At 40.5% G+C, this 26,176-nt stretch overlaps 2 protein-coding genes across 3 annotated transcripts in view; both read right to left on the bottom strand.

Moving 5' to 3' along the window:
• LOC117778863 (obscurin-like) overlaps positions 1-10,189 on the bottom strand; it is a 54,722-nt gene extending 44,533 nt beyond the window's left edge. Inside the window, 12 exon segments of the mRNA XM_034614725.1 lie at positions 93-368; positions 474-749; positions 958-1,239; positions 1,327-1,602; positions 2,090-2,258; positions 2,617-2,723; positions 2,902-3,168; positions 3,257-3,562; positions 3,898-4,158; positions 4,314-4,583; positions 7,047-8,130; positions 9,850-10,189. Of these exon segments, the coding sequence (XP_034470616.1) occupies positions 93-368; positions 474-749; positions 958-1,239; positions 1,327-1,602; positions 2,090-2,258; positions 2,617-2,723; positions 2,902-3,168; positions 3,257-3,562; positions 3,898-4,158; positions 4,314-4,583; positions 7,047-8,121 (3,565 nt within the window). The 5' untranslated portion in view covers positions 8,122-8,130; positions 9,850-10,189.
• Positions 10,190-15,172: 4,983 nt separating this feature from the next.
• On the bottom strand, positions 15,173-25,708 carry atg9b (autophagy related 9B). Of its 2 annotated transcripts, XM_034613246.1 has the most exons (14): positions 24,991-25,708; positions 24,763-24,806; positions 24,360-24,424; positions 23,492-23,662; positions 21,681-21,822; positions 20,809-21,557; positions 20,214-20,367; positions 19,844-20,023; positions 19,469-19,714; positions 19,079-19,317; positions 18,878-18,971; positions 18,585-18,669; positions 18,188-18,360; positions 15,173-18,047 (listed from the first exon to the last, which is right to left on the bottom strand). In XM_034613246.1, exons 1-13 carry the CDS (start codon positions 25,097-25,099, stop codon positions 18,206-18,208), a joined length of 2,433 nt encoding a protein of 810 aa, XP_034469137.1. In that variant the 5' UTR covers positions 25,100-25,708; the 3' UTR covers positions 15,173-18,047; positions 18,188-18,205. The 2 variants fall into 2 exon arrangements, with proteins under 2 accessions (XP_034469137.1, XP_034469138.1); XM_034613247.1 differs by having other exon boundaries at positions 17,617-18,360; positions 24,991-25,654.
• Positions 25,709-26,176: the final 468 nt, after the last annotated feature.

Below are 26,176 nucleotides of genomic sequence, written 5' to 3'. Positions count from 1 at the left end.
AAGCATGAATGTAGACGACAAAAACCAGCATCTGCATTACTGAGTAAATTAATCAGGAGAATATTTAAGCCACTTCAGTCTCAGCACCCTACCTGGCACCTGGAGCTTGAAGACCAACTTCTCAGTCCCAGCCTCACACATGTACTCTCCAGCATCCTTCTTCTCAGCGCTGTCGATCACCAGCGTGCGACATTTGCCCTTAGACTCTGTATGAATAGTCTTGCTAGAAGTCAGCAGCTTGCCGTCCTTGTACCACTTCACCTCTGTCTTGGAATCAGAAACCTCACAGCTCAGAGTGGTTTTCTGGGAGAACGTTGCTTTCACCTCCTTCTGAACAGACTCCTTGTTGGAGAAGAATGACTTCCGCTCTGATGGAAGATCCATACAATGTAAATGTGAGGTGCTACTCTTTCATTTTTGACAAACAAGCATGCATTAGGCTACTTGTTATTTTGAAAATCCCCTTCGCTTACCTTCCACCTGAATCTTAAAAGCAAGCTTCTCTGTCCCGGCTTCACAAATGTACTCTCCAGCATCCTTCTTCTCCACACTGTCGATAACCAGCTGGCGACTCTGGCCTTTCGACTCTGCATGGATTGTCTTGCTGGAGGTCAGCAGCTTGGCCTCCTTGTACCACTTCACCTCTGTCTTGCTATCTGCTACCTCACAGCTTAAAATAGCTTTCTGTGAGAGAGTAGCTTTCACCTCCTTCTGGACTGACTCTTTGTTGAAGAAGGCTGCCTGGGCCTCTGAGAATAACATAAATGAGAGTTACAGAGTAACTATGGGCAAGGATTGAAAGGTATATAACTGACATTCTTTATCAGTATTGTGAAAATATGATGATACTAAATACTAGGAGAACATAATCAACTCTTATTTGGGACATTTAAAATTGATATGACAAACTGAAAATATTTATTACATTCTACATATCAATTAATTGATTTGTGCTACCTGAAACAGATATCTTGAAGACCAGCTTATCCCCGCCAGCTTCACAGGTATATTCTCCAGCATCACTCTTCTCCACCTTTTCAAACACCAGCTGACGAGCAGTGCCTTTTACTTCTGAGTATATGGTCCTGCTGGATATCAGCTGCTTGCCATCTTTATACCATTTGACCTCTGTCTTGCTGTCAGACACACTGCAACTAAGAGTTGCTTTCTGCGAGAGAGTGGCCTTCACCTCTTTCTGGACTGACTCTTTGTCGGAGAAGGCAGCAACGGCTTGAGTTTCTGAGAAGAAAACACAGTGAGGAAATTTATATCTGTAACGTGCAGTCAAATGTTGAATACCACACTAAAAAATAATCATAGTCTCACCTTTTATCTTGACCTGGAATGTGACTTTGTCTGCTGCCGTCTCACAGGAGTAATGTCCTTCGTCACTTTTCTTGGCGTTCTTGATGACGAGTTTCCTTTGAGTCCCTTTGGAGATCATGGCAGTTCTTTGGTCCTCAGTGATCTCCACCTGATCTTTTCTCCACACAACGGCAGCGCTGGCAGGAGATACCTCGCAGCTCAGCTCAAGATCTCCTTTAAGGGACGATGACAGTCCCATGGCACCTCTGGCCTTGTTCAGGAACTTGGCAGGTTCATCTTAGAGGAAGAGAGATGGAAAATAACATTTTTTGGCTTCCATATATTTAAATACAGATGTTTCTTAACTTGGTTAATAGATGTTAAACCTTTGTGGCATTAAATTAAATCTCTTATAATATCTGTACTGTAAATCTGTTATTAGAGGAGCTATGTTTATAAAGAGTGGGAATTGTAGAAGCAGGGCCACACTGGAGTTGACTACATGATGACAGATAGCTTTCCTCTGCTTGATGGCTGATAAGCACATGCTAGTGCCCTTTAGTGCAGATCACATTACAGTGTATCAGATTGTCTGAGACAAACTGTCTGCATGTAGGAGTACAGTTCCTTTTATGAGATCATCTCTGTGCCACACAGGACATATTTAGTACTTAAGAAATTTGGCAAAACATTGGCTTCATAGATTAATGAATTCATCAATCAATAGAAGACCGATGTGCTGTGGCTCTGTGAGTATCAGTAAATATCATTTTGATAAGTGTACCTTTAAGAGAGAGTTGCAGGGACATCTTGTCCTCAGCTAAAACACACTCGTAGACGCCCACATCCTCTTCAGTAACATTGTGTACCGTCAGGATCCTCTTGCGGTCAATGATGACATATTCATACTTCTTGCCCATTTTCACCTCTCGCCCGTTCTTCATCCAAACCACCTGAAAAGAAACACAGAACAGATTGACACAATAGACCAGATCCAGTAAATGTTGTGGTTTAAAAAGTACTACTACAAAAGTCACTTTAGTAGTAACAAGCAATGTTTGGTGGAAAGTTGACATGTATCCCACATATTTGGATAAGAGTGTCACAGCTTTAAAGGATAGTCTTTCGTCATTTATTAAGACAATTCGAAAAAAGGTTTTAAGTGTAGGCAGTAAGTCACAATAACAGAAATCCTAGCACTCGTAAATCTTCTATCCCAGAGTGCTTGTAAAATTTAAAGTATTTTAATTTAATGTATGAAAGCAAAAAGTAAAAGCTAGAAATGATGTTCGGTATGTTTCCATTGCATACCTGTGTTTCGTAATCCGACACCTCAGCAGTCAGCTGAGCAGTGGATTGGGCAGTGCAGGTCACCACCTCTGTCAGATCGGACTTGTTTATGAACCTAACGCGAGGGGCTAAAAATACAGTTGTCAGGAAGGAAGGAATTTGTGATTGGCTCCTCACAACAAATACAGTGAATACCAATCAATCTAACATGTAATACAGACAAGAAAATGAACTACAATACTATGATAACATAAATTAAAACATTTTCCCCATTGATAGTTGAATTGGCTATGATCAAGTGCCTACCTTTCACAGATAAGATGCAACTGCTTTGTGAGCCTCCACCAACAAACTTGACTTCAGCTCCATTAAATTCCATGGTCATAACACGGAAGAGCAGAGTGTGTGTGGTCTTGGACTTGGTGATGAGGTAGTCAGCTCCACTACGCAGGAGGCGGCCATTTATGTACCAGAAACCAGAACAAACAGCAGACAGCTCGATGGCGACAGAGAACTCCTCGCCAGAGTTTGCAGTGCTGTTCATCAGGCCTTTCCTTATCTCTGCAGTGGGTTCTGGAGGCAACACGTAAACCACACATGAGAAAAGAATGTGTGCAACAACAGCAGATGGGAACAAATATCACAGGGACATCAGCCTTACCAAGGTAGAAGCTTCCAGGCACCTCCAGGTGGGGGCTCTGGCCAAAGTCATTTATGGCAGAGATACGGAATTGGAAGCTGGATTCTTCTGTGAAGTTGCAGACGGTGATCTCTGTGGAAACAATGGTTTCTCCAGCGTTGCACCTCTGCCATGTCTGAGTGCCAACCTTCCTCCTCTCCACAATGTAGCACTTAATGGGCACTGGGCGATCGCTGTCAGGAGGAGACCACTGAATGGTGATGGATGAGTCAGTCTTGTTCAGCACCACAGCATTGACTGGGGGATCGGGGGGATGTTTCCTTGCAGCTGGAGCAGAAAGAGTGATAGTCATACTGTGACACTGTACTGCTGCTTCTTTGAAAGCGAAAACAACCATTATCATACCTAAAATGACAATTGTAATTTCCCCCGTTATTTAAAAAATAATTTCAGTGGAATCTTACTACTTTGTTTAATCCCTTAGTGTCTCATTCACCTTAAAACTGCAAAGGTGCTATACTGGTAGGTATAAAAGGACAATTAAATAAGATAATTATGTTCACTGAAGATATTTGGACTTTAAAACATAAATTGATCCTAAACCTCAATTATAGGTTTTTGTAAGCAGAATTAAGTGCATTTGACCCAGGTGTCATCCTCACCAGTGACAGTGAATCGAGTGGACGTCTTGCAGTCTCCAGCCACAAAGGCGATTTCACCTGAGTCTTCAGCCTGGCAATCTCTAATGGTGAGCGTGTACTGCCTGAGCACACAGGCTATGGAAATTCGGGAATCTTCCCTCAGCTTCTCCCCTTTGCGGGTCCAGTAGGCATCCGGGCAGGGATGCTCCAGCTCCACACAGAAAATGACCGTATCGCTGACAGGAACCACCGTCCGCCGGGGGAGCTTCTTGGTAATATTGCCTGGGATACGAGAATAAGTAGATGTTACAAAAAGAAAGACTCACAAATAAGAATAAATGTCATGGAACATTATTACACTCGATAATGGCATATTGACATCCAAAATACCTAATGATGAAGAGGAACTAAAGAAAGAAAAATGTTCTCTACTATACCCAGAACAGTGAGCTCGGCCACGGTGCGACTGCCTTCTTTCATTTCGCAGATATAAACACCGTCATCGTTGGTGGTGACATTGTGAATGGTGAGACGACGCAGGGTGCCCTCCTCCTCCATGCAATATTTGGTATTTTGCTCCAGCCTTGTTTCCTCCATGAACCAGTGGGCATGGGTGGCAACAACAGGCACCTCACACATCAGTGTGGCCGATGTTTTCTCCTGGACCTCCATGTCCTGCAACTTCCTCCTGAACGGCACTTTGGGCTCTGACACAAAGAAATGTACAGAATTTTCAGTTTACACGACCATACTGATGGTTTTGCATTTTATCAAATAAAATATCCTGAATATATTTTATGATACCATAACCCTTTTTGCCAACTTTCTGCTTTTATTTCCCTGTGTTTTAAATTGTAGCTCAGGTGAGTGCAATTTCTAAATGAAGTGAGAGAATCTAGAAACTTGCATGCTAGATAATCCATCAGATTGGGCATTTAATCTGTGTCATTTCTGTGTGGTGTGTTTCAGAAAACTCAAGCACCTGAGAGTTGAGACTTGGCTATCTAATATTTTCAATTTTTGTTTAATTTTTTAGTTTCTGACAATACAACAGTAGTAAGTACAATAAAAGCTTTTGGGCAGTCAAATGTGAAACACATGTTGAGGCCAAGGCTTGATAGTTAAACAATGGATGTCTGGATGTTCTTATGAATTCCTAAATATGTAATCATACAATTTTAAGCCCATGCCCAAAGTGCTATAGCACTAATTCATTAATCAATGCATCATTAAACAGATAAACAAAGATAACTAGTAGTCCCAATTCTCCTAATATACAGTAGTTACTAGAGGTTGATGATGCATTGTTTTTCATTCAAGCAGAGACAAATAGCATAAGAATAATAAGAATAAATATCATCATCATTATGAAGAAAAAAGAGGCCTGGTATGAGCAGATCAGAAGAACATCAAGTATAGTTATCACATCAGAACTGACAAAGTAGGTCAGTGCGTTTCTACTCTTCAAAGTAGTTACAGTTTCAAACTCTATCTATATCCAAGCTTTGGATCTAAGCCAGCATTTTAAATACCTCATGTGGACGCCCGCTTGGAGTTATTGGAGAAGTCCACTGGGTTAAGTACATCACAACTATCCACATAAAGTAAATATGACATTTACTTTATGTGGAGATTTACTACATAATAAGATTTACTACATCTCCTATAGTCCACATTCCAAGGAACAATTGCACTGTTTTAGCTTTTAAACATTTTTGCACAGAGAATACAAGTTTGCACAAAGATACTGGTCAGGGGAGAGGTGGGTCCCTCCTTTTATTACTCAGTGATGTATAACAATCCACCAAAGTACAATGTTTCATGTATTTCAGAATATCAGAAATACACAATGTGTATTAGAAGTGAGCCACAGTTAAAGGGCTGTAATTGTTTTACTATATTTGCTCCTACCATTTATTTTATTATATGATTTTTTTTATCAGTGGTGAAAGTATTTAATGTAAAAAGTTAAGTGGCTGTGTAACAACCAAAAGTTAAATATGTGACATTTTCAAATTACACTTTTTGTTTAAATCCAGCAAACATAAGAGATATCCACTCTCCTGCACCATAGCAGCACAATACCGACACTGAATGATGACAAACAGCCAACATGAATCTATAATTCTTCAGTTTCTTCCCTTGGGCCAATTTCTCCCCAAGGGAAGTCATACTAGCAGAGATGCAAGTCTGCCCCAGCAAGTGAGCGACCATCTTAGCAACTGTGAACGACTCATCACCAGCAGAAAATAGATGAAACACAACACCTTCCTTCAGAGGACGGGCCAGAATTCAACCTTGTTGTGAAAATCCACACATTCTGAGAGGTCTAAATGAGACTTTGGTGAAGTAATTTGCACGACTGTGTAGCCAATAATCTGTTTATACAAATAACATATAGCTTCTTCCTCTGTTCCATATGCTATGCTATGAAAAACACACAATGAGCCTCTCTGATTTACAAGGAGACGCCTTCCTTCATTACAATGAAAATAGGCACCATCATTTATTTAAAGTAAATCATACTATCCTATTATTGTAAATATTCACTAGTTAAAAATTGTGTATCATTTAACCCCTGCATCTGTTAGGAATATGCTGTTAATACTGGAAATTAAGTGTTCTTGACCTCTAAGATGACGCATTTAAAGCAACGTTATGTAACTTTTTCATCTTAAAATAGTACCTTCAAAATTAGTTTGAGGGTACACTAACTTAGAATAGGGAGAATGGTGTCGCTGTCATTCCCACATCTCACCCTGAACGCCTGTTCTTGCTCTGTGTAAATCTGGCTGACTGTCAGTCGCAGCTGAAATTGCCAATCAGGTTCAACAGTAATGGAAATAGAAATCATTAAAACAGGGTTTGGTGAGTTTGTTACAGCGGCAGCTCCTCTGGTTCAGCCTGAGAGTCACGATGAATATGTTTCAGTTGTGTTAAACTGTGCTTCAGTTCAGTGAGTCAACGTAGTCAGAGCTCCGGTCAAGAAATTGAAAGGTTTTGTTTTACTCTACATGAAAACTACCTAATCGCTCGGACACAGGGCCCAACAGAAGTTGTGTTGCTTTATTTAACAAACATGATTCTAATGAAAACTCACTTCACTTGAGTAAAAAAATGTTATTAAAAGTGGTTTGCTATCACTTTTCCGAAGATATTTTAAGGCTTACCTTTGACTGTCACCAACACAGCACTGTAGGTCTGCCCGGCCATATTGGTTGCATTGCAGGTGTAGAGGCCATTATCAGTCTGCTTGCAGTACAGGACCTTGAGGATGAAGTTCTCTGCCTGGTCCTCATAAATGACATGCCTGCGGCCTTCACCGATGTTCATCCCATCCTTCCTCCAGATAATGTGGGGTTTAGGGTGACCCGTCACAAAGCAGCTAAGTTTGGCGTGTTTGCCCTCAGTCACGGTGCAGGTACGGGTGAATACACCTTTGGGCAGCTGTGCCAGTGCAGATGCCCTCAGCGCATTTTCCAGACTCAGAGAACTGAAACCATCTGTGGTAGACGAAGAAACAGAGGAGCTCTTCTCTTCAGTGCGATAGATGGAGATGTCCTTATTCATTTCCTCTTTGCGCTTTTGGAGGTGAGAGAGGAGGGAGGTGTTCTTATCTGCGGACAGATGATGGGAATCCTGGGCATCTACGACGAGAGCTGCGGCAGCATGTGCACGGCCAACAGTGTTCTGGGCTCTGCAGGTGTAGGTGCCGGTGTCCAGGTTTCGTACGCTTTGGATCTTCAAAATGCTGCCGTCGGTGTCAGAGACGATCTTGATGCGGTTTGACTCCCCCAGGTAGCGCCCGTCCTTTTCCCAGTCAAAGTTGGCATCAGGGTGAGCTGCAACCCGGCAGTGGAAAACAACATCGCCTCCCAAGCCTACATGTGCAGAGGTGGGCTTCATCATGAACACGGGGGCCCTCTGAGCCATCTCTGTAGGCAGAGCCACTTTAACGGTTACCGCAGCATAAGCTTCCCCAACGCTGTTTTTGGCCCGGCACATGTACTGTCCGCCATCCTCCAGCGTTAAGTCGTAGATGGTCAAGCGGTACACATCTCCATCGTCCACCGTCTTGAAGCGCCCCCCAGACGTCAGCTTCAACTTGTCCTTCTCCCAGGTGATCAGTGGGGTCGGACTGCCCACGATGGTGCAGCTGAGGTTGGCATCTTTGCCTGCACACACCGAGAACGCCTTTGGGCGAGTCAGAAACCTGGGGACTCCCCCATACAGGTTTGGATCCATTGTTTGTTCCTATAGTCCAAAACAAAATAGGGGAAGGAAATCAAATTAATTGTAGGCCAACATTATACATTCTGTTCATTAATGTACGCTCCTATTGGCTAATTTAAACAAAAATTTTTTTTTTAATTTGAAGTATGAAATTCCAGTTTACTGAACAGTAACAAATTATTTGAATATGGGTGGAGTGATAGTGCCAACAATTTCATTGAGATAAAGTGTAATTAATATTAATAATTATATTTAGGGATGTAAAGTGAACTGAAAATAGAATTTAGGTATTAATTAAATTGAGAAAATATATCTGACTTTCTTTTCAAAGGGAAAAGTTTTTTTTATTTCTGATAATTATTGGACTTGTGAGCTCATGAATCGTGGGAACTGTTGGATTTCTCTATAATTTTGTAAGGTGTCAAAAAATCCTTCGATATCGATAATTATCATGAACAGCCAACTTTATAATAACACTCCTTTTGCTCCTGAGTGAAAGTTGTGGTCATCTGAGGTCCATCAATTTAGTGTTATACCTCCTCATTTTGTTTGCAAAATGCATAAACAATATACATTAGATTTTTGTTATTGATGAAAATTTATAATTATTTTTTAAAACTCTCTTAACTGTGCAACATTCATTCTGTCTGTGCAAAACAAAGGTTCATGTGCAGTCCATTCACTATATATATTCTCACACTGCACATATTTTTCTTGTTTTTACACTGGATATATATGAGTTTATATTCCATTCATATTTTTCTATATTTTTTATATTCCTTGCACTTAAGTATTATCATCCTTACACTTACTGATGCCTATTGTTGTCTCTTGCTGCTGTAATATTGCAAATTCCCCAGTAATGGGACTAATAAAGGATTATCTTATCCTATCTTATCACCCAGCCCTGATTTGAATGCTCCAAACAAAGCCTGTCAGTCATTTTAAATGACTTTCTCACAAAGATTTCACCCAAACCATAATAAAATGTGACAGTTTCCAATGTGTGCTCTGTAAATACGGTGTGAAAATAACCCCTCGGTTCAGATTGGCATGTTTATAGCATGACAGTCCCAGTCAGACCCGAGCCCCCCCTGTCTGGTCCTGTCCCTGCAGACGTCCACTGGCACACACACGGTTTATAAACGAGCAGGTAGTGGAACAACAAGGCGAATTTCCCCCTGGAACAAGGTCACACCGAGCAGATATGTGCCTTTCAAACACTGACATTTAGCAGCTTTGTCACCTCTGTCGCCTGAACCGCCTGCGACCAAAAATAACCTCAGCTGTCAGAGCCCGTCTCTGTCCATGGCCATTTGTAGAAGAGACGGAACATCAGCTGTTTGATAAAGATAAAGCTCCCACTTCAGAACCATGGCTCCCACTTCAGAACCATGGCTCCCACTGGCCCCAGCTTTTATTCTGCACACTCACGAAAACACTTCTTCAAAGCTATTCTGTAGTAAATGTAAAGCGTCATTGGGTCTAAAATACATTAAAGTTAGTATTATTTATTTAATATGTGTTGGAACACGTTTAAAAACAAAAAGCAGACAGTTAGCCAAATAGCCAAATAGCATTTAATTAGCTTAACAGGTGTGTTTAAGTTTAGCTAATTTCACCGGAGCTCAAAGGAAAACGCAGCTCTAACTTCCATCAACTTCTCCATATAAATATGAATAAAAAGTTAATAAACGATGTTGATATATATTTGTTTTAAGTCTAACGTTACTTATTCACCTTGAATCTTCAGCCACTCAGGTGGAAATAGCGTTGAATCATGAGGGGCTTGAACTTCTCTTGGTGGTGAGCAGGGTTTTTCCGGATGTTAGCTTAACTCCCACAGTATCACGTGCTGCTTTAAAACAATAAAATCCACACAAAAAAAAAGTCGCGTTACTCCTGAAATATCCTCGAAATGGCTGTAAATCCAGGATGGTGGAACCTGTGGAACCTGTGGAACATCCCCCCCCTGGTCTCCTGCGGTGGGCGGGTGACTGCACTTCTTTCCCCTCTTCCTCCTCCGGTGGGTACCTCACGATGCCAAATAGCTGACGTGCCTTTTTTGGCTCCGGCCTCCAAGCTCCAAAATAGACTTGTCCTTTGGTGTGGACTGAGATAGGAGACGGGCTGGTGGGTGATGCTGCTGCTGCTGGAGCCTGGGCTGCTGCTGCAGGCTGCACACTCAACTCAGCAACAAGTCATGGTCATTGTGTGAACTCCTTCTTAATGTAACCATGCACAAATCACTTCATCTCTTTTACATGCAACTATTATACAACGTCTGCAGCTGTTTTACTCATCATGTGGATAAACAGTATTGATACACTATTCCAGTTGCATTAGTCACATCTAATCTACCCTGTGCCGTTTGACTGCTTACTATGTTGTGTACTTATGTCACTTGAGTACTTAATATGTTGCGTACTTTTATATTTTATGTTTACACTGGGGATAAGAGAAAAAAACAGCATTTCCATACTGTCTACACCCTGTATACATACGGCAGACTTGACAATAAAGTTGACTTTGACTTTTACCACCATATCAATACTATCTGCAGGGTGGCAATGCAAGGCTATTTGATTTATAAAGCACATCTCATACACAGAGGTAGATTCAGGATGCCGTACAGGGACATTAAAACAACACAGATTTACGATCAACAGTATAATACAACGGATGGTGTAGAGCAATCTATGTTTAGTCCAACTGAAACTCAGCAGACACTGTTGTCCAGGCAGCATTGGTGAATCAGGTTAAGCAGCAGTCCAGCACTAAATCTGCAACAAGGGGAAAAACAACAAACGTCAGTGACATATTAACTGGCAACCAAACACCTCTGAGAGAATAAACCTCCCTCGTTACCATACCAGTTTACGTTACCATGCTTAACTTAACTTTTACTTTACTTTAAAGCAGCATAGGTAAAGGTGGCTTAAACAGAGGATGCAAAAGCTTAATCTTTTCTGAGAGAGTTCAAATAGTATTACTTTCAATCAGATACTGGTGGAATAAAGGCATATATCTCAAAATGTGAGTGTCATAAAACTTTATTTCTGACTTTTTCTCTTGTACTAGGTGTAGCATGCAGTATTAGAAAATAAAAAAATAATAATTGATGTGCACATATGTTCATAGTCTGCTGACACTTTAGTCTTGTTGCTCACTGCTCAGGGTGTATATTCAGTGTCACTGTCTATTTCCTGAGTGACCTCTTCCTCCTAGTGGACCAAATCTTCTGCGTAAGACTAGAAAATCCCAGTCGACCGTGTGTATGTGTGCACAGTGTGAGGGGCCTTTATTTTGACTGAACGTAAATGTGATTGGGTTAAGCTGGGAGATCAGGTGAACTTGCCTCAGAGCACATTGTTTTCCACGACCCCCATTGTGACAGCTGCATTACAGCTGGCTATAATTACCTGATGACTTCATACTGTAAATGCGTTACATGCATCTCACATGCCATACGATACAATGATGAGAACACTAAACAATCATTTAGCATGACATAGCAATCCTTTGGCACGTATAGAGCATCCGTGTGTCACTTTCCATATGCTCTACTTTTATGGAATGTAATGTTTACTGTGTGTAGAAACAAGGGGTAGCAAGTCATAGCCCTCCCTCTCTCATTCTTTAGCTTCCTGGTATGTTCTTACTCTCCCAGTGTGGGCTTCCCCCCAGTGAGTGACAGCAGCAGGTTGCTTGGATACTGATTTTAACTTCCCGAAACTCTAGCAGACAGTAATCCGCTGTTGCTGTTTGCCCCCCGCACCTCGTCATCCTGTTCTGGCTACTGTGGTTATTTTCCTTTCACATCAAATATAACTTTTATTTTTTTATTTGTACAGCACTTATCTAAACAAGGTTACAAAGTGCTTCACAAAAATCCATGGCAAAATGATTAATGAAGTTAAATAACAGGTATTCAATTCAGATCAATTTTAAGCACCAAATCATGACATAATGTCAAGACGTTAAAATGTATAGAGAAACCAAACAGTTCCCAAATATATACAGATTAAAAGAAAAATGACCAGAGATTCATCCAAACCACTGAGATTACTAATGTGCAACATATGGGGGACATGGAAGAATGTTTTCTACAATCTTAAATTTGAATTCAATAATTTGTTTTTCTCCCTCTCATTTATTCTTCCTGAGGTCTGAAGCTCTGGATGCTCAGTCACTTAATAGCGCCGGATCACATCCTGGACGGTATTTAACCTTTGGTAATCATCCAAACGTCCCTCTGGGCCAGTGGTCCCCCTCTCCTGGCACATTGAACACGTCACAGTAGAGGGCAGCAGACAGGCACACAGCTGCTGGCTGGGTTTTTAGCAACTACAGAACAGAAAAGTAAAACATATTTTTGTGGTTTAGATAAATTGGATGCAATGTATCTGAAGTATCTGCTCTTCTGGCATTCCAGCGGACCTCTCGCCCATTTCAAGAAGAAGGTCACGGCTGTATCATGTTCACATCTGAAACACATGGGTGTGAATTCAAAGGAACATTTACATAGCTGATGACAAGTGAGGCAAATGTCAGTCGAACACCACTCAGGGAAACTTGATGAGACCGAATAGTGTGTAATACAACCATGTGGTGTTTATTTACAATGCAGACACCGTTGACGATATTGCCAGAAGTAGCAGGGTTGTCACAGAAAAGTGAAACAAAGGTCACTCGAACTATTCTGAAGACACACAAAAAAGTCCAGACCTTTCCCCCGACATATTAAAATGAGGGAAACCAGTCATTAGATGAAGTTTGTCCAGGCTTTCTCAAGATTTACTGTCCTTTTGCACCACCAACCAGCTGTTATTAAAAACAGCGTGAACAAAAGTAAGTGCCCTAATGTTTGCTGCTTACACTGAGGATTAAATGACAGGACTATTTTTGTTCAAGAACTACATCAACATAATGATAAGAACACAGATAAATAATTCCATGTTTGGCTTTACTTTAAAAATTGAATTTCTTCAATAAATATTCTTCTATCATCATATAATAGTCTTAATATCCCAAGTAAAACTAAAATGGCTTTGCAGTGAGTAAGAATGATAATAAGAGATGCAATAACAGCAGCATCAGTTATATTATATAGCAGGGTTATTCAATTAAATTCAAATAGGTCCAGTTAGAGAGAATTTCCTTAAGCAAAGGTCCGAAACATCATAATGATTCAGTGCCTTGTATTTGAAGTAGCCTAGTAGTTGTATCAATGTCTGTATGAAGTCAAAAACTGACGGTCAAACAAAATAAAGAAAGTACAAGTCAATAGTATTTCAACAATGTTTATTATTCACTTTCACATTGAACTGGAGGGTACTCTTATAATACAATAATAATAAAATAATCTTTTCTTGTTTCAAGAAAAATAAGGTTTGCATTTAAAATAAAAAAATAAAGAGCTATTGAAAAAGGCGTCTTAAAATAAAGTGGTTAATTTCAGAAGAAGAAAAAAAAGATGTACTTTAAGTTTCCCCTTTTCTTCATTTTTCTTAACTACATTTCACATATGAACAATCTCTGTGAACAAAATAACTTAAATTTAATTTCATTAAAAAAATGAAATACCAAGAAGGATTTAAACTTACCATGACGTTGTAGTTTGGGAACATTGAACTGTTTGGAAGAGGTGAGGCCTTGAGGCCTGACTCTTCTCGCTCTTTACAGTTTCTCTCCAAAATTTACTTCAAATCTGGTTATTTTCTGAATCCAGAGAAGCTGAATGCATCACAGAGAAAAAATGCTTGTAAAATACATGTGTCTCCAACAATAACTGTTCCCCAATCCTCAATGGGTTTAAAATATTCAGGAGGGAAAGATGGCCTTCTCACGCAATATTCATGAAATGTTAATTAAATGTAAAAATATGACTCTTAGTCATTCTGAGGTTCTTTTTTTAAACTGTGACGGCTGTAGAAATGTTTATTTAATGTTGAATTAACTTGAACCACGGAGCAACTTTCCATGTTGAATTAACAAACATGTTCTGTGTGCAAACAGAAGGAATCACATTATAAAGCTGTGAGAAAAGACAAAGTCTCTCTCAGGTAAGTCTGGAGGATATTCAGCAACAACAAAGAGATCGACAGAGAGATCAACAACCAAACAAGTAAATAACAATTTTCAGGGACAAACAACAAACATATCAGATCAAATCACTGTGTCTCTAGTTTGTGCAGAGTGAGATATCCTAAACTAAAACCACAGAGGATCTCTGCTAATGATTCAGCTCTGTTCAGTTCAGCTTTTCTCCGCCAGTGAACCATCTTCAAATTAAATCCATCTATGATGAAGACTTAAAGTGAGACGCTGTGATTGGACCCACCTCAAGGTTCTCGTTCTTCTTCGGTTAATTGGCGGTTTTGTTGCATTACCGCCACCAGCTGGTATGGAGTGTGGATCAGGATGTCTAATAATTACATTATCTATTCCATTGAGTTAAAATGATTATATTCTCTCAATTTTATTTGTTTTTCTAAGATAGTGAAAAAGTATTCGATAATACTTGCTTTTTTAGTAATTTTGTGCGATATCTCATAAATAAATAAAAAACTTTAATCTTGCCAAGGTTTACAATTAGCTGCCTTCTTTCTCGCTCATATTTCGGACAACTATGACATGAACTGTTTCCTCTTGCCCAATAATCACATCTTCCTGTTTCATCTTTGCATATTTTTTGCAACATACTGTTTTGTCCTGTGAGTCTTGATATAATTGTTTCTTTTCTTCCGTTTCTCTTTCTGCACATCTCATTTCTCCAACTTGTCTTAGTATTAAAAAAACATTGTCCTTTCCTGTCTTCTCCCCCACAGTAACATGTAGGCATCCATGTATCCTGAGGTCTTATATAATTCAATGTACTGTGAGTACATGTATGCGTGCGTGTGCTGTAATACTGTATAAAGTTACTTCTTGTAATTTAAGTGAACCAACATCATTGCCAATATTACAGGTGTATTGTATTACAGGAACCATTAGGCTGGCATAGAAAATGTTTTGCATTCTTAAACAAGCTGACATTGCAATTTACCAACAGCAACATAAAGAAAATTAAAATGCGTTTTTATTTTAAATAAACATCACATAATCAAACACAAGTGAAATGATTAAATACACTCAAAATAGGGTTTATTTGCCTCTCTACTCACTGGAAACAGCACATCTCGTGAAGCTGTGCTGAAAACAAGTTCTTTTGGCATGTTCCATAGTGTGTCTTAATTTACAGAAGAAAAAAAACACACACACACACACCCGCACACAAACACACACACACAAACAGACAAACCAATGTTCTAAAAAAAAAGAAAACATGTCTTTAAACATATTCAACATTTCAGGATGAAAACTTAGCACCTTGTTCCAGTCACTGTGATATTTAGACTGGTGTGTAGTGGACATAGTTTGATGTAAATTGGCCAGGATGATGCTGCAGATAACAAGGCATACTCCTGCTTCTTTAGGGACTTTCAAGACAGTGCGGGCATAGACACCACGACCAGAACAAGTCAGATGCAACAGATCAGTTTGTAGCTCATCTTACAAGCCACATCCACAGTTTCACGACGTGATAGGTGTTATACACAAATGACTCGTCAAACAAAAACACTGAACATAGTGTGTACCGTGAACACAAATCTGATGGTAACATGACATGTCTTCTAAACAAAAGAAGAGTAAATACTAAACCTTAATACTAAGGCACTGCTGAAAAGGAAAATGAGAAACACAACAGTGAGCTGTAAATGTGTAAACTCTGTGCACAAAGCTGAGCCTCTGAGTCTCTACTTCAACTTCAACTCACTGCATTTGTAAGATGAACCACAAAAAAACCAAAAAAAACCAAAAACAACAGTGTTACAGAAACACACATCATCCCCTAAAGGGCAATTTTTTTTATTGACGAGAGGTAAGAATGACCTTTTTGTGATTTGCCACACTGTCTCCAGACAGTCTGCTGTGGACGACGACGACGACGACATTACAATACGTGCTGATGCTATGCTTATGTACAAATGATGAGAAGAGGTCATTCGGGATGGCGATTGACTCGGTGTCCCTTCTGAGACGTGCCCTTTCTGAAGTGTATCTGATTTCTTTTTTTTTTTATGCTTTGTTTTAATTTTTTCAGTGCAAAACTCAGAGTTTGTGTTAGCATAATTACACAGGTGTCCACAAGTATTCCATCCACACATAAACACACACCCACACACAAAAAGAAAGTGGAACAGTTGCTGAACACAAGACGTATCTGTAGCTCTTGCAGGAGAGGAGGATGAGATCTATACTACTGTGACCTTCGTAGAGTGCAATAAAAAAAAAGTGCTGCGTGATGCATGACAGCAACAAGCAGATTTAGTCCCAGTTGATTTTAAACTTTAAAATCAACATTCAACATCATGCAGCTGGGCGTGTTCTTCAAATGGAAAATGTATTTTCTTTTAATTACTTTTAGGGAAGGGGGTTAAATGTGTTTATTTTTTTTTTCATTTGTAATTACTGTGGTTGTATGTAAACAAGTGAACAATTTGAGAATACTTCTAAAATAATTTCTTCAAATAAATTATAAGTATATTTCAATTAAATATCTGGAGGAAAAGGGGAAATAAATACTTTTAAAGCTACCAAATGATGGTGATTGTGGGGAAGCAGTTTTTCTCCTTATGCTCTTTTAAAAAGTAAAAGGTAGAGTAAATATAAAGCCAGCGACCAATTGTCCTGTTCAGAATTTGCCAAATTTGTCCTGAATTCTTTCTGAATTCCTTTAACCTAAAGCTAGACTCAACTGCACAAGCTCTTATATTAGCTCATTATTATATGAGAATTTTGGGGGGTAAAGGACACAACAATGATTTGCTAAAGCAATACCACTCTGTTTTTGCTTTAAAGACAAATAAATAAAAGATTCTTCTTAACAAATTTTGGGACATTTAACTCAAAACATCTGCTGGGCAAGAAACACAACCAGAAAATGAAACAGGTTCCATTTACACATGCAATTAAAATCCGAATGCAGTTGAAAGAGGCGTCGGTACACTGCAAAAAAAACAACATATATTGTGTATTTACACGAGAGGTATTGATTCGAGTATTTGTTTTTCCTCACCACCACTGTGGCAAACTAGGATACGACAGGTGTTAAGGCATAAAGCTGACTTTGTGTCCAGCCTAGAGAATTAAAAAGACATCCTCTTATCTTCTGCATTGAGATTTTGATGCCAAGTGTACCTGGAAACCTAATGTCTTGGTAGATCAGCTCTAGACATATTAATACTGAAAAATAAATCTTGGGACCCCTTTACAGACAGCAGCATCAAAGCATGTGTATGCCTAGTTTAAAAACATATTTTATCAAACCAATGAGGCTTTTGCCAGGTACGCACTGTGTTTTAGTAGTACGGTTACTATACAGTCAGTTCTATCATATCAATACTTGGTATTCTTTTTTCAAGGATAAGCTCTGGTAGTAAAAAGGTGGACTTTGACAGGATAGGTAGGATGCGGAAGTGTATTTACAAATCACCAGGGGTCAAACAGCACAACTTTAAATACTGAAGTTTTTTGTATAGATGATTTAAATTGTTCAGGCAGCTGAGATACGGCTTGCAGTCTTTGCAGCTCTGACCCAGACGCCACACACTGATCCTACGAATACACTATATCGTCTCTCTGCCCTGTGTACTTTGTGGTTTTCTGTACAAGTTTATGAGAAGATCGTGATGAAGCGGACGGAAGACGTATGGTTTCCCTGATGCCATAGTCTGCCTGACGTGACAGGATGAGGCGTGGAGGTGCAGAGACAGTGGTTATTCAACGAGCCTCTCCCACAAATGAATGAGTGATGTTTTTAAAGGTCCATGCTAAATTCTCCATGACGATCATCTAAGGCCACAATGTTCATCAAAGAAAGTACAATGTAAACACTATAAAAAAAGAAAGAGAGAAATATTATAATGGCAGAGTATCCTTTTCGTAGAAAGACGGGTCATTGTTCAGTTCAACAAACAAGTTTGTCACAGATACAGACACGCATCATTCTAGAGTTTGAAAAAGGAGCATATACCTTATGGCATAAGGCACTTCAACAATTACTTCCTGTGCCCTGCTTTGGAGTCGATCCACTGTTAATCTCCTGATCATCTTCATTCTCCTCCTCCTCTTCTTCTTGCCAGCCTCCAAGTTGGATAGTGGTGGGCACGAACATGCTGGAACCAAGGCCACTATGCGCCTGGAAGCCTGAGTGTTATATAACAATACAATAAAAACATTTCATAAGATTTAAAAAACAAACTTGCACAAAATAGAAATCAAACGAGTGAATCTATTATTTGTTTTGGTTGTAAGGAGTTGTAGAACACTGACTCAATGTTGACATCTAAAATAATATTTACTGTAGCTGTTCAACTCTGCTTAAGAACACATTCTGTTACACCAAAGTTCAAAATCAATATTTAATTTACCAGTGTTTGTGTGCAGATCTCTCATTGGCACTGAGTTCTGCCACAGTCCTGAAGTCCTCTGTGGTTGAGAGGTCTGCTGATGGAGCTGGAGAGACAAGTCATCGTCAGTATACAGCAGAATGGAGCGTCAGAGTAGTGGTATACAAGGGGAGCTTGAAGTGGTTTTGACATATTTTTCCCGCCATGAAAACTAAGGCAGATTTATTTTGTGGAGTAGAACTTAAAATCGTCCCACACACGACATTAAAGGGAAGCTAGGTATTGTAATAATGATGTAGGACATAGTAAATCACCTCATGCATGTAGATGGCGTGGAGACTCATCTCTGCGGAGGCGAACTCTGAGTGCAGTGCATTTCTCTGGATGCGTGAATCACTGTTAGTCATACTGGAAAAGAAACGTGTGAATGAAATATGAAAATTAGGATTTATAAATTAGGTTTCCAGCTGCAGAATATAAACAATTCCGTAGTAAATACAGTGGCTGATAGGTACCTGTCAGTGATGCTGCGTTCGCTGCGGTACATGGTGCTCTCAGGGTGGACGGAGGAGGGCAGGAGGCCCGGTGAGCGGCCACGGCTGGTGTGTGCGAGCTGGGAGGTGGACAGAGAGGCCAGGACACTGGCAGCAGCAGAGGCGGCGGTGCTGGGTGGGATGAAGTGATGGTCGCGTCCTTGTAGTCCAGATGCAGTTAGAATGGGGTGGGCCAAGACACTGGCCAACAGATTATCAGGCTGGAAACAACAACACACAATTGACAGTCTATTTAATTTAATAGTAGTTTATGGATCAACAGAATTTTTTTTTACTAATTTAATTCACATCACTTATATCTTTACTCATGTTTGGTACATGTGTGCGCTACGTGGTTCTCAGGCTTCTTACCACAGTAGAAGACCCATTGGATTGCAGTGAGGTGCAGAGAGGAGCCTCAGAAAGCAGTAGCTGGGTGGAGGGGCCACTCTGTGCATCATGGTGCACTTTCTCCTTCAGATGGCTGATAAAGACGGAGCTCTCCTGTGGCGGCTGCCAGCGCGGGTTCTTAATGGTGAAATGCATGAGGGACAATTCTGTCTTGCCATTCTCAGCCTGTTGGTACACAGAAGCCTCTGTCTGCCCCTCTGACATCCACTGCAGACACATTCAAGGATACAGATAAGTTCAAGAAACAACATTATCACTGAGATCAGCTTATTAGGAGTCGATTTCAGACACGTATCAAAAAGGCTGACTGTGTGTCAGAGAAGGAAAAGGCCTCACTGTTGGGTTTCCATGGCGTCTGATGTCCATCTGGGCAAAGGAACAGATGTCTCCAACTCCCACTACCTCCACAGTAAAGTTCCTGAAGAAGTCAATGATTTCGAGAGACTTCTTTCTCAAAAGAAAGATGAGGATGAAGGGTGTGACGATGGGACTGAGTAACTCCTCCAAGATGAAAACCTGATTTGAACGAAACAAAAAACATCTTATCTTCTCAAATTAAAAAATAAATTTAATACACTTTTAGTTCACTAGAATTTATCAATACATACAATGACTTTACTATCTGAACTCTTCACATTGACCAGGTGCAACTAAAACACATCCATGATTTCAGTTTTGAATGGGATAAATATGTTTGCATCCTCACCGCTTTGTACTGGAACAGCTGCGCCACCTCGTCACGGGTCTCGCCCTTGTTAGCTGTGCCCCTCCAGTGGTCTGGCATGTAGTGAATGTGAGCCAGCATGCACTGCAGCAGCTGCTCTGGACACCACACCATATGCTCATCTGGGATGAAGGACCTGGCATCGGACATGGACAAAATGAGAACATTTTATCAAAAATTATACAGTTCCTGTACATGTGAGATAAGTGAAATGATAAAACTTGGGGGTTTGGTAAACTTTGATTTGTAACAAGGGTGTTCTTTACCCATATTCATAAATAAGTGATTTGCAGTATGGCTATAGTTATAAATAATAAATAAGATATATTGTCTACAGATAACTTGCCACCACAAATTGAAAGAGTCTGCAAACCAATAAAATGTATAAAACTAGGAGAAAAAAATGAAAATCACATTATATCACATTAAACATGTATAACTACATATACACCTGTATAGCATGTTACAAATAACAAAAGAAACAAAATAAATTTACTGACAACTTCTATTAAGTGTAAACATACAGGGGGTGATACAGAAATGGTTCCAGGTAAATAACCTGGCTCTGAAATCTCACCTGGTGATAGTGATAACCACCCCGAGCACTGTGATAGCAGTAAGAATGTGCTGCACTGTCAGAACGTCCTCGTCGTAGACTGTCAGTGCAATGAGAACAGCCAACACTGAGCCTGAGAAGAAAGCCACGTTCTTTGCAAACACAGTCAGTAGTGGTGATGTGAAGGAGTTCATGTATTTGGATGTGGGTTTGTAACCACGACCCAGGCGTCCATGCAGCTCATGATCCAGCTCGTTGAAGTGACGCAGGTATAGGCGGCCGTACAGGGACCAGCGGCGGGCACCCAGGCTTCCAGGTTCCCTGCGGATCACTTCTGTATAGCTGAAGAAAGCGTAAAGCACCTGCCACACTAAGATGAAGGGGCACAGCAGCAAATTGGCCAAACCCATCAGGAGAATGACTCTGCTCAGCTGCTGGGCAAGCTCTAGGCGGTTCCCGTTCCGCTTGTACTTGGGGTGCAGGTTCCACTTGTTCTGAAACAGCGAGCCAGGACCCCAGAAGAGGATGAGCTCAAAGTTGTACTTGAGGCCCTGGGTGAGGAACACCACATTGCCCAGCAGGGGGAGCTGGAGCTGCACTGGTAGCAGTGATTTGTTTATCATTGCCACCATGTAGTTCTTGAATCGCAGGATGCGGTGGTAGATGTCCAGTTCCGTCAGCTCCTTCTTGTGTATGCACATCTGCTGCTCTCGTTGCAAGCTGATGAGCCTGTCCTGGACTTCCTGCCATGTGAAGTTGCATAGTTCATCCTGGGGACAGGTGCAATAAGCACAAAGTAAACACAAGACACCACAACAATGAGTACAACAAATCTATGCATTTGGACAACCTTTTATTTTTTATTTTTACAAGCCTCCAGGCGTAGCACTTACCATTCTGATCTTCAGTGCTTTGATATAGAACTGCCTGATCTCCCAGTAGCTCAGGACATTGCAAAAGACTTTAATAAGTCGATAGACCCAGAAAATCGCTGCCATGATGAGAAGAAATATAATCCAGCTGTTGTCTTGAATCCTAAACAGAGGATGTACACAAATAGTTAATAAAGAAAACATATGTCAGTCCCCTATTATGGCAAATTTAAATATATAAATATATATATGCAATTTAAAATATATGCAGACTGAGAAACTATTACTCTGAGTATATGTTGCAATTTATTAAAGTGATACTGAGCTCTTGTTTACAGGTTTTGAATTAAGTGACCTGCTTACTTCACTCTACGGTTAAGTAAGCTTCCGAGTAAATGGTCTGTATTTATAAAGCGCTTTTCTAGTCCTGATGAGCACTCAAAGAGCTACTCAAGTGAGTGTCCATATCAAAACAATTGCATGTTGATCACAATAGCCATTAACCAAGCCATTTCTGATGCTCTTTGAAGTAATTCCCATATCATTATATATAAAGTTATTTTTAGACATAAATAAGGTGCTAGCATGTTCTTGGGAACGAGCATCTGGTTTTAAAATAGAAATAAGAGATGGGGCACGAGGACAGAGAGCTCCCACATCGTGGGACAAGCTGTTCCCAGATAAGAACTCCACGCAGTCAAACAATGTTGACTTTGATATAAACGACTTGTGAGCCACAATCAGAACGAGGAACAAATTAATGAGAGGCCTATTAGTGGAGCTGGAGGAAAACAAGTAGAGAAAAATATGACAAAATGAGGAGTGGGGGAGGTTTCCCTTTCAGCCTGCTGGTGAGGTGTCATGTGGTAGTCAGCTTCGCGGCCTAGCCAAGTGGTCAGTAACTCAGTGGGCTGGTTTTACATCGCTGAAGCTATCACTTACAGTGTACTGAGTCTGAACACAGTACACAAATACCTTCCAAGAATGCTGCAACTCGAAGCTACTAATCTCAGGTTGACATAATCAACAAAACAGAGAAAGAGAGACATTTCCTAGAAACTGGCGTCACCTGTAATTAAAAATAACAAAATTCAAAACTGATAATAAGTTAAACAATTTATGTTTTAAACTGTTTTCAATCAATTGCAACATGTAATGCTACCTGTACTGGTACTCTGTTATAACCAGTAATATTGTATTAATATTATGACAATTGTCCAACTTGAAAAGCTTCAACTGGAGAGATGTTTTCACAAAGATGTGCAAAAGTCCAATGTTGCTTCTTTTTTGTCTAAGATGTCAAGAAGTGGATACTGACGTCAGCAAAGAAGTGGTTCACTGTTCGTGATTTCACACAGAATAATGAAAAGACTATTCCTTCTGAAATCAATGCAAACTGCTGCTGACAGTAATAACCAGAAGCTTTAAAAATCCTTGCTTGGAAATATTGGAGAGTTCTCATAATTCAAGCAAGAAACCCACTTGGAACAGCTATATAGGCTACTGTTCCACATCCCTGCCCCGAGAATGTGACTGTATCTTGCCCTCCGAAGACTCATCTGGCACAATCTAATAAGAAAGTCTGAAAGTCTAATTACAACTGTATTAAGCCGGACAAATGAAATCCCTCTGAATGTCTGTATCTAAAAGGGTTCTAATAATATAGGACCATGTCTACTTAAGAACAAAGCATCTTATTAAAACGGGTTTAAATCAGAGGACAAGAACATCAGACATCACTTTATGTGACTAAAGCTTTTTTAATTAATTCCCTCATGAGGAAAAAAAATTTAATTCAAATCTCTCCGTACGGCTCCATTAATCAACATTACCTCTGAGTGCACTCCGGACCAGGTAGGATGGCATCTGTGAGAGTGACTTTATTCTTGTCCAAGGGATTCTGGCCCGACCCGGTGTGATTGACGGCTCGATTGGCGAACAGGATGTCGTACTCCACACAGTTGACAAGGAACGTTGTGAATGTGACAACAAACAAAAGCTGACTGTTGGGATGAGACGAGAAAAGAAAACAATAGATCAAGCTTTATACTTAATAACACTAAGTGGGAGTGTGAGTGACTTTATTTAATTTCGAAACAGACAAACATGTCCTTATATACTGACAAGTGATCCATTCAAAGTAGATTAATCTGGCGGTTAGGCCAGATCAATTGCAGTTCCCTTATTAAATATGTCGACAGACAGGCTGAGGTTTGTTTTGAACTGTCATTATGAAGACAGATTTCTAGAGCTAATGGTTGAAGCAGCCCCATTATTAATGACCCCCCCCCGTGGCCACTCGCCAGATTCAGGCCAACACCAGTGACAGAGATAACCTACTGACACGGTAGCAGCAAGACGGTAAAATAAACTAAATGTTCAACTGACACGCTGGACTGAAATGAATGGATTACAGCTAATGGAATTACAGTTCTAGGAGACAAAGTAAACACATTCCCAGGAAGCTCATGTGGAACTGCTGGGGGAATCATCTGGTTGAGCTTGTTCATGCTGAAGCCTAAGGCACACATGACTGTCAAAACATGAAGTTACAAAAGTCATAAATAAGGTTTACAAGGAACAATCATCCTGTTGGAACTGCATCATCAATCAACCTAGTGCACTGGAATAAAAGCACATCCCTCTTCATATCTCACAGTGCATCCCTTAGGTATGTGAACTCTGTACTCTCATACTTACACAAGTTCAAAGAACTCTGACAACATCATACAAGCAAAGCCATTCTTCTGATGAAAATGATAGATGTGGACCGGCTGGTTAAGGGAAATCTGAAATCATTTGAGCTAGAGAACATCAAACATGACTTTGTATTTGAACAGTCACTATATGTACATTGATCAAGGAAAGATATTGTTTAGCACAACACAAGATATAACAAATAAAACAAACATCAGACTGGAAGTTCTGTAGAAAAATTCACTTTCACTTTGCTCCTTGTAGTAACACAGTCAAGAAGTAACAGTTTCTAAATATGATTAGTGACAGTGCATCTGAATCAGCACGACCTGAACCCAGTGACATGTGCAATGACAGTGCACTTCGGCAGACCTGTTATTTAACTGCACTGTAATTAAAAGGATATCCTGGTGAAGAAGTTATCCAGGTTCTTGATATGGTGCCATGAGTCTGTAACAGAAAAGCAAGGCATTAAATAAATCACAATCTCCAACCAACCTTGACCCAGTTGCATCGTGTTATCTTCAAAACCAACAAGGTTATCGTTGTGCCTTTTCTCAGAGAGGGAGGCCGATAGCATTGAAGAGCAGTTGTAGTTTTTGATATAGTTATAATTTAGTAATAACACACTTACCTTTCAGGCCTTCGGGCACATGCACTAGTAAATCCTCCTCGCCCGGAGGAGAGTCCTCCTCGAAGTCCTCGATCCTCTGGTACTCCTGGTAAGCTTCCAAGTTGGCCATTGTGCTTCACATTCTCCAGGTGTGTCCCAGCTGACGGCTTCTCGTGTGGTAAACACAGTCTGACACGAATCCAGTGTCGGGACCCCGGCTACATGCTGCAGCTGGTTCCTCCAGCACTTCAAGTTAGGGCAGCGTTAGCCGAGGCTAACAGTAGCCTGCTAACTTGCTAGTGTGACGGACGGACGCTTGTGTAACCCAACACTGCCGCGACAGGATGCAGAATACTTGGAAGCAGTTTAAAAATAAGAAGACAGATATTCTGCTGGTGATGAATACACACAAAACGCCTGTACACGAGCTAAGTGTGGCGGAAAGCTGTGTGGTGGCTGGTTAGCCTGTGAATGATTCAGCCTCTCGTGTAGTCAGGGTGACGACGGTTTGTTTTCTTCCATCTGCTCTGGGTCTTCCTCCGTCTCCGCTTCAGCCCGTGGCCGCGGCTCCTGCCACACACGCGGCTGCGTTTTGAATCACGACCCGGTGCTCCTCAGTACGTCCCGGGGCTCTGTCTCCAGAAAACACACCGTCCCGTGTGGGTCCAGTGTTTTTGTCTTTCACAAACAAATGTCAACAAAACGTCATTGACGTCACTTCGGGTTTAATGCCGCGTTCAGGGAGGCTCGGACAGAGCGGGGAATAACAAGGAGAACACTCGCGTCCTAGAGCTTTCATCAGATCAACTTAAAATTCGGCGAGGGTCATCTCAACAACATGGAGATTGAAACTACCTCGATTTTTGAGTTCTCGTAACACGACATCTTTTGGTCCTTTGACCTGGCGCGGCGTCAAAGTTTGATTACACGCCATCAAAGCATGAGGTCGTTGTATCTGTATGTCAGTGTCAGTGGTCATAGATTCATGTGATGTCTCAGATGTTGCAAAGGTGAAAGATTTATATGATCTGAAGAGAAACAAGATTGTTTTTGACCTGAACAGATATATTAGTCTTTATGCAGTGATAGTACCACCTATTGGCAACAGGAAGTAAGCCTCATTTTACAACTTAAATTAGATTTACATAAAATTTTCCCCGTGTGGTCTGCACTTGATGGTCTGGACCATAATGCGTGATTAGTGGGC

This window comes from Hippoglossus hippoglossus, chromosome 17 (assembly GCF_009819705.1).
Source record: "Hippoglossus hippoglossus isolate fHipHip1 chromosome 17, fHipHip1.pri, whole genome shotgun sequence".
Classification (NCBI taxonomy): Eukaryota; Metazoa; Chordata; class Actinopteri; order Pleuronectiformes; family Pleuronectidae; genus Hippoglossus; species Hippoglossus hippoglossus.
The sequence above is the reverse complement of the archived record's forward strand: the minus strand, read 5'-3'. Positions and strand labels throughout refer to the sequence as shown.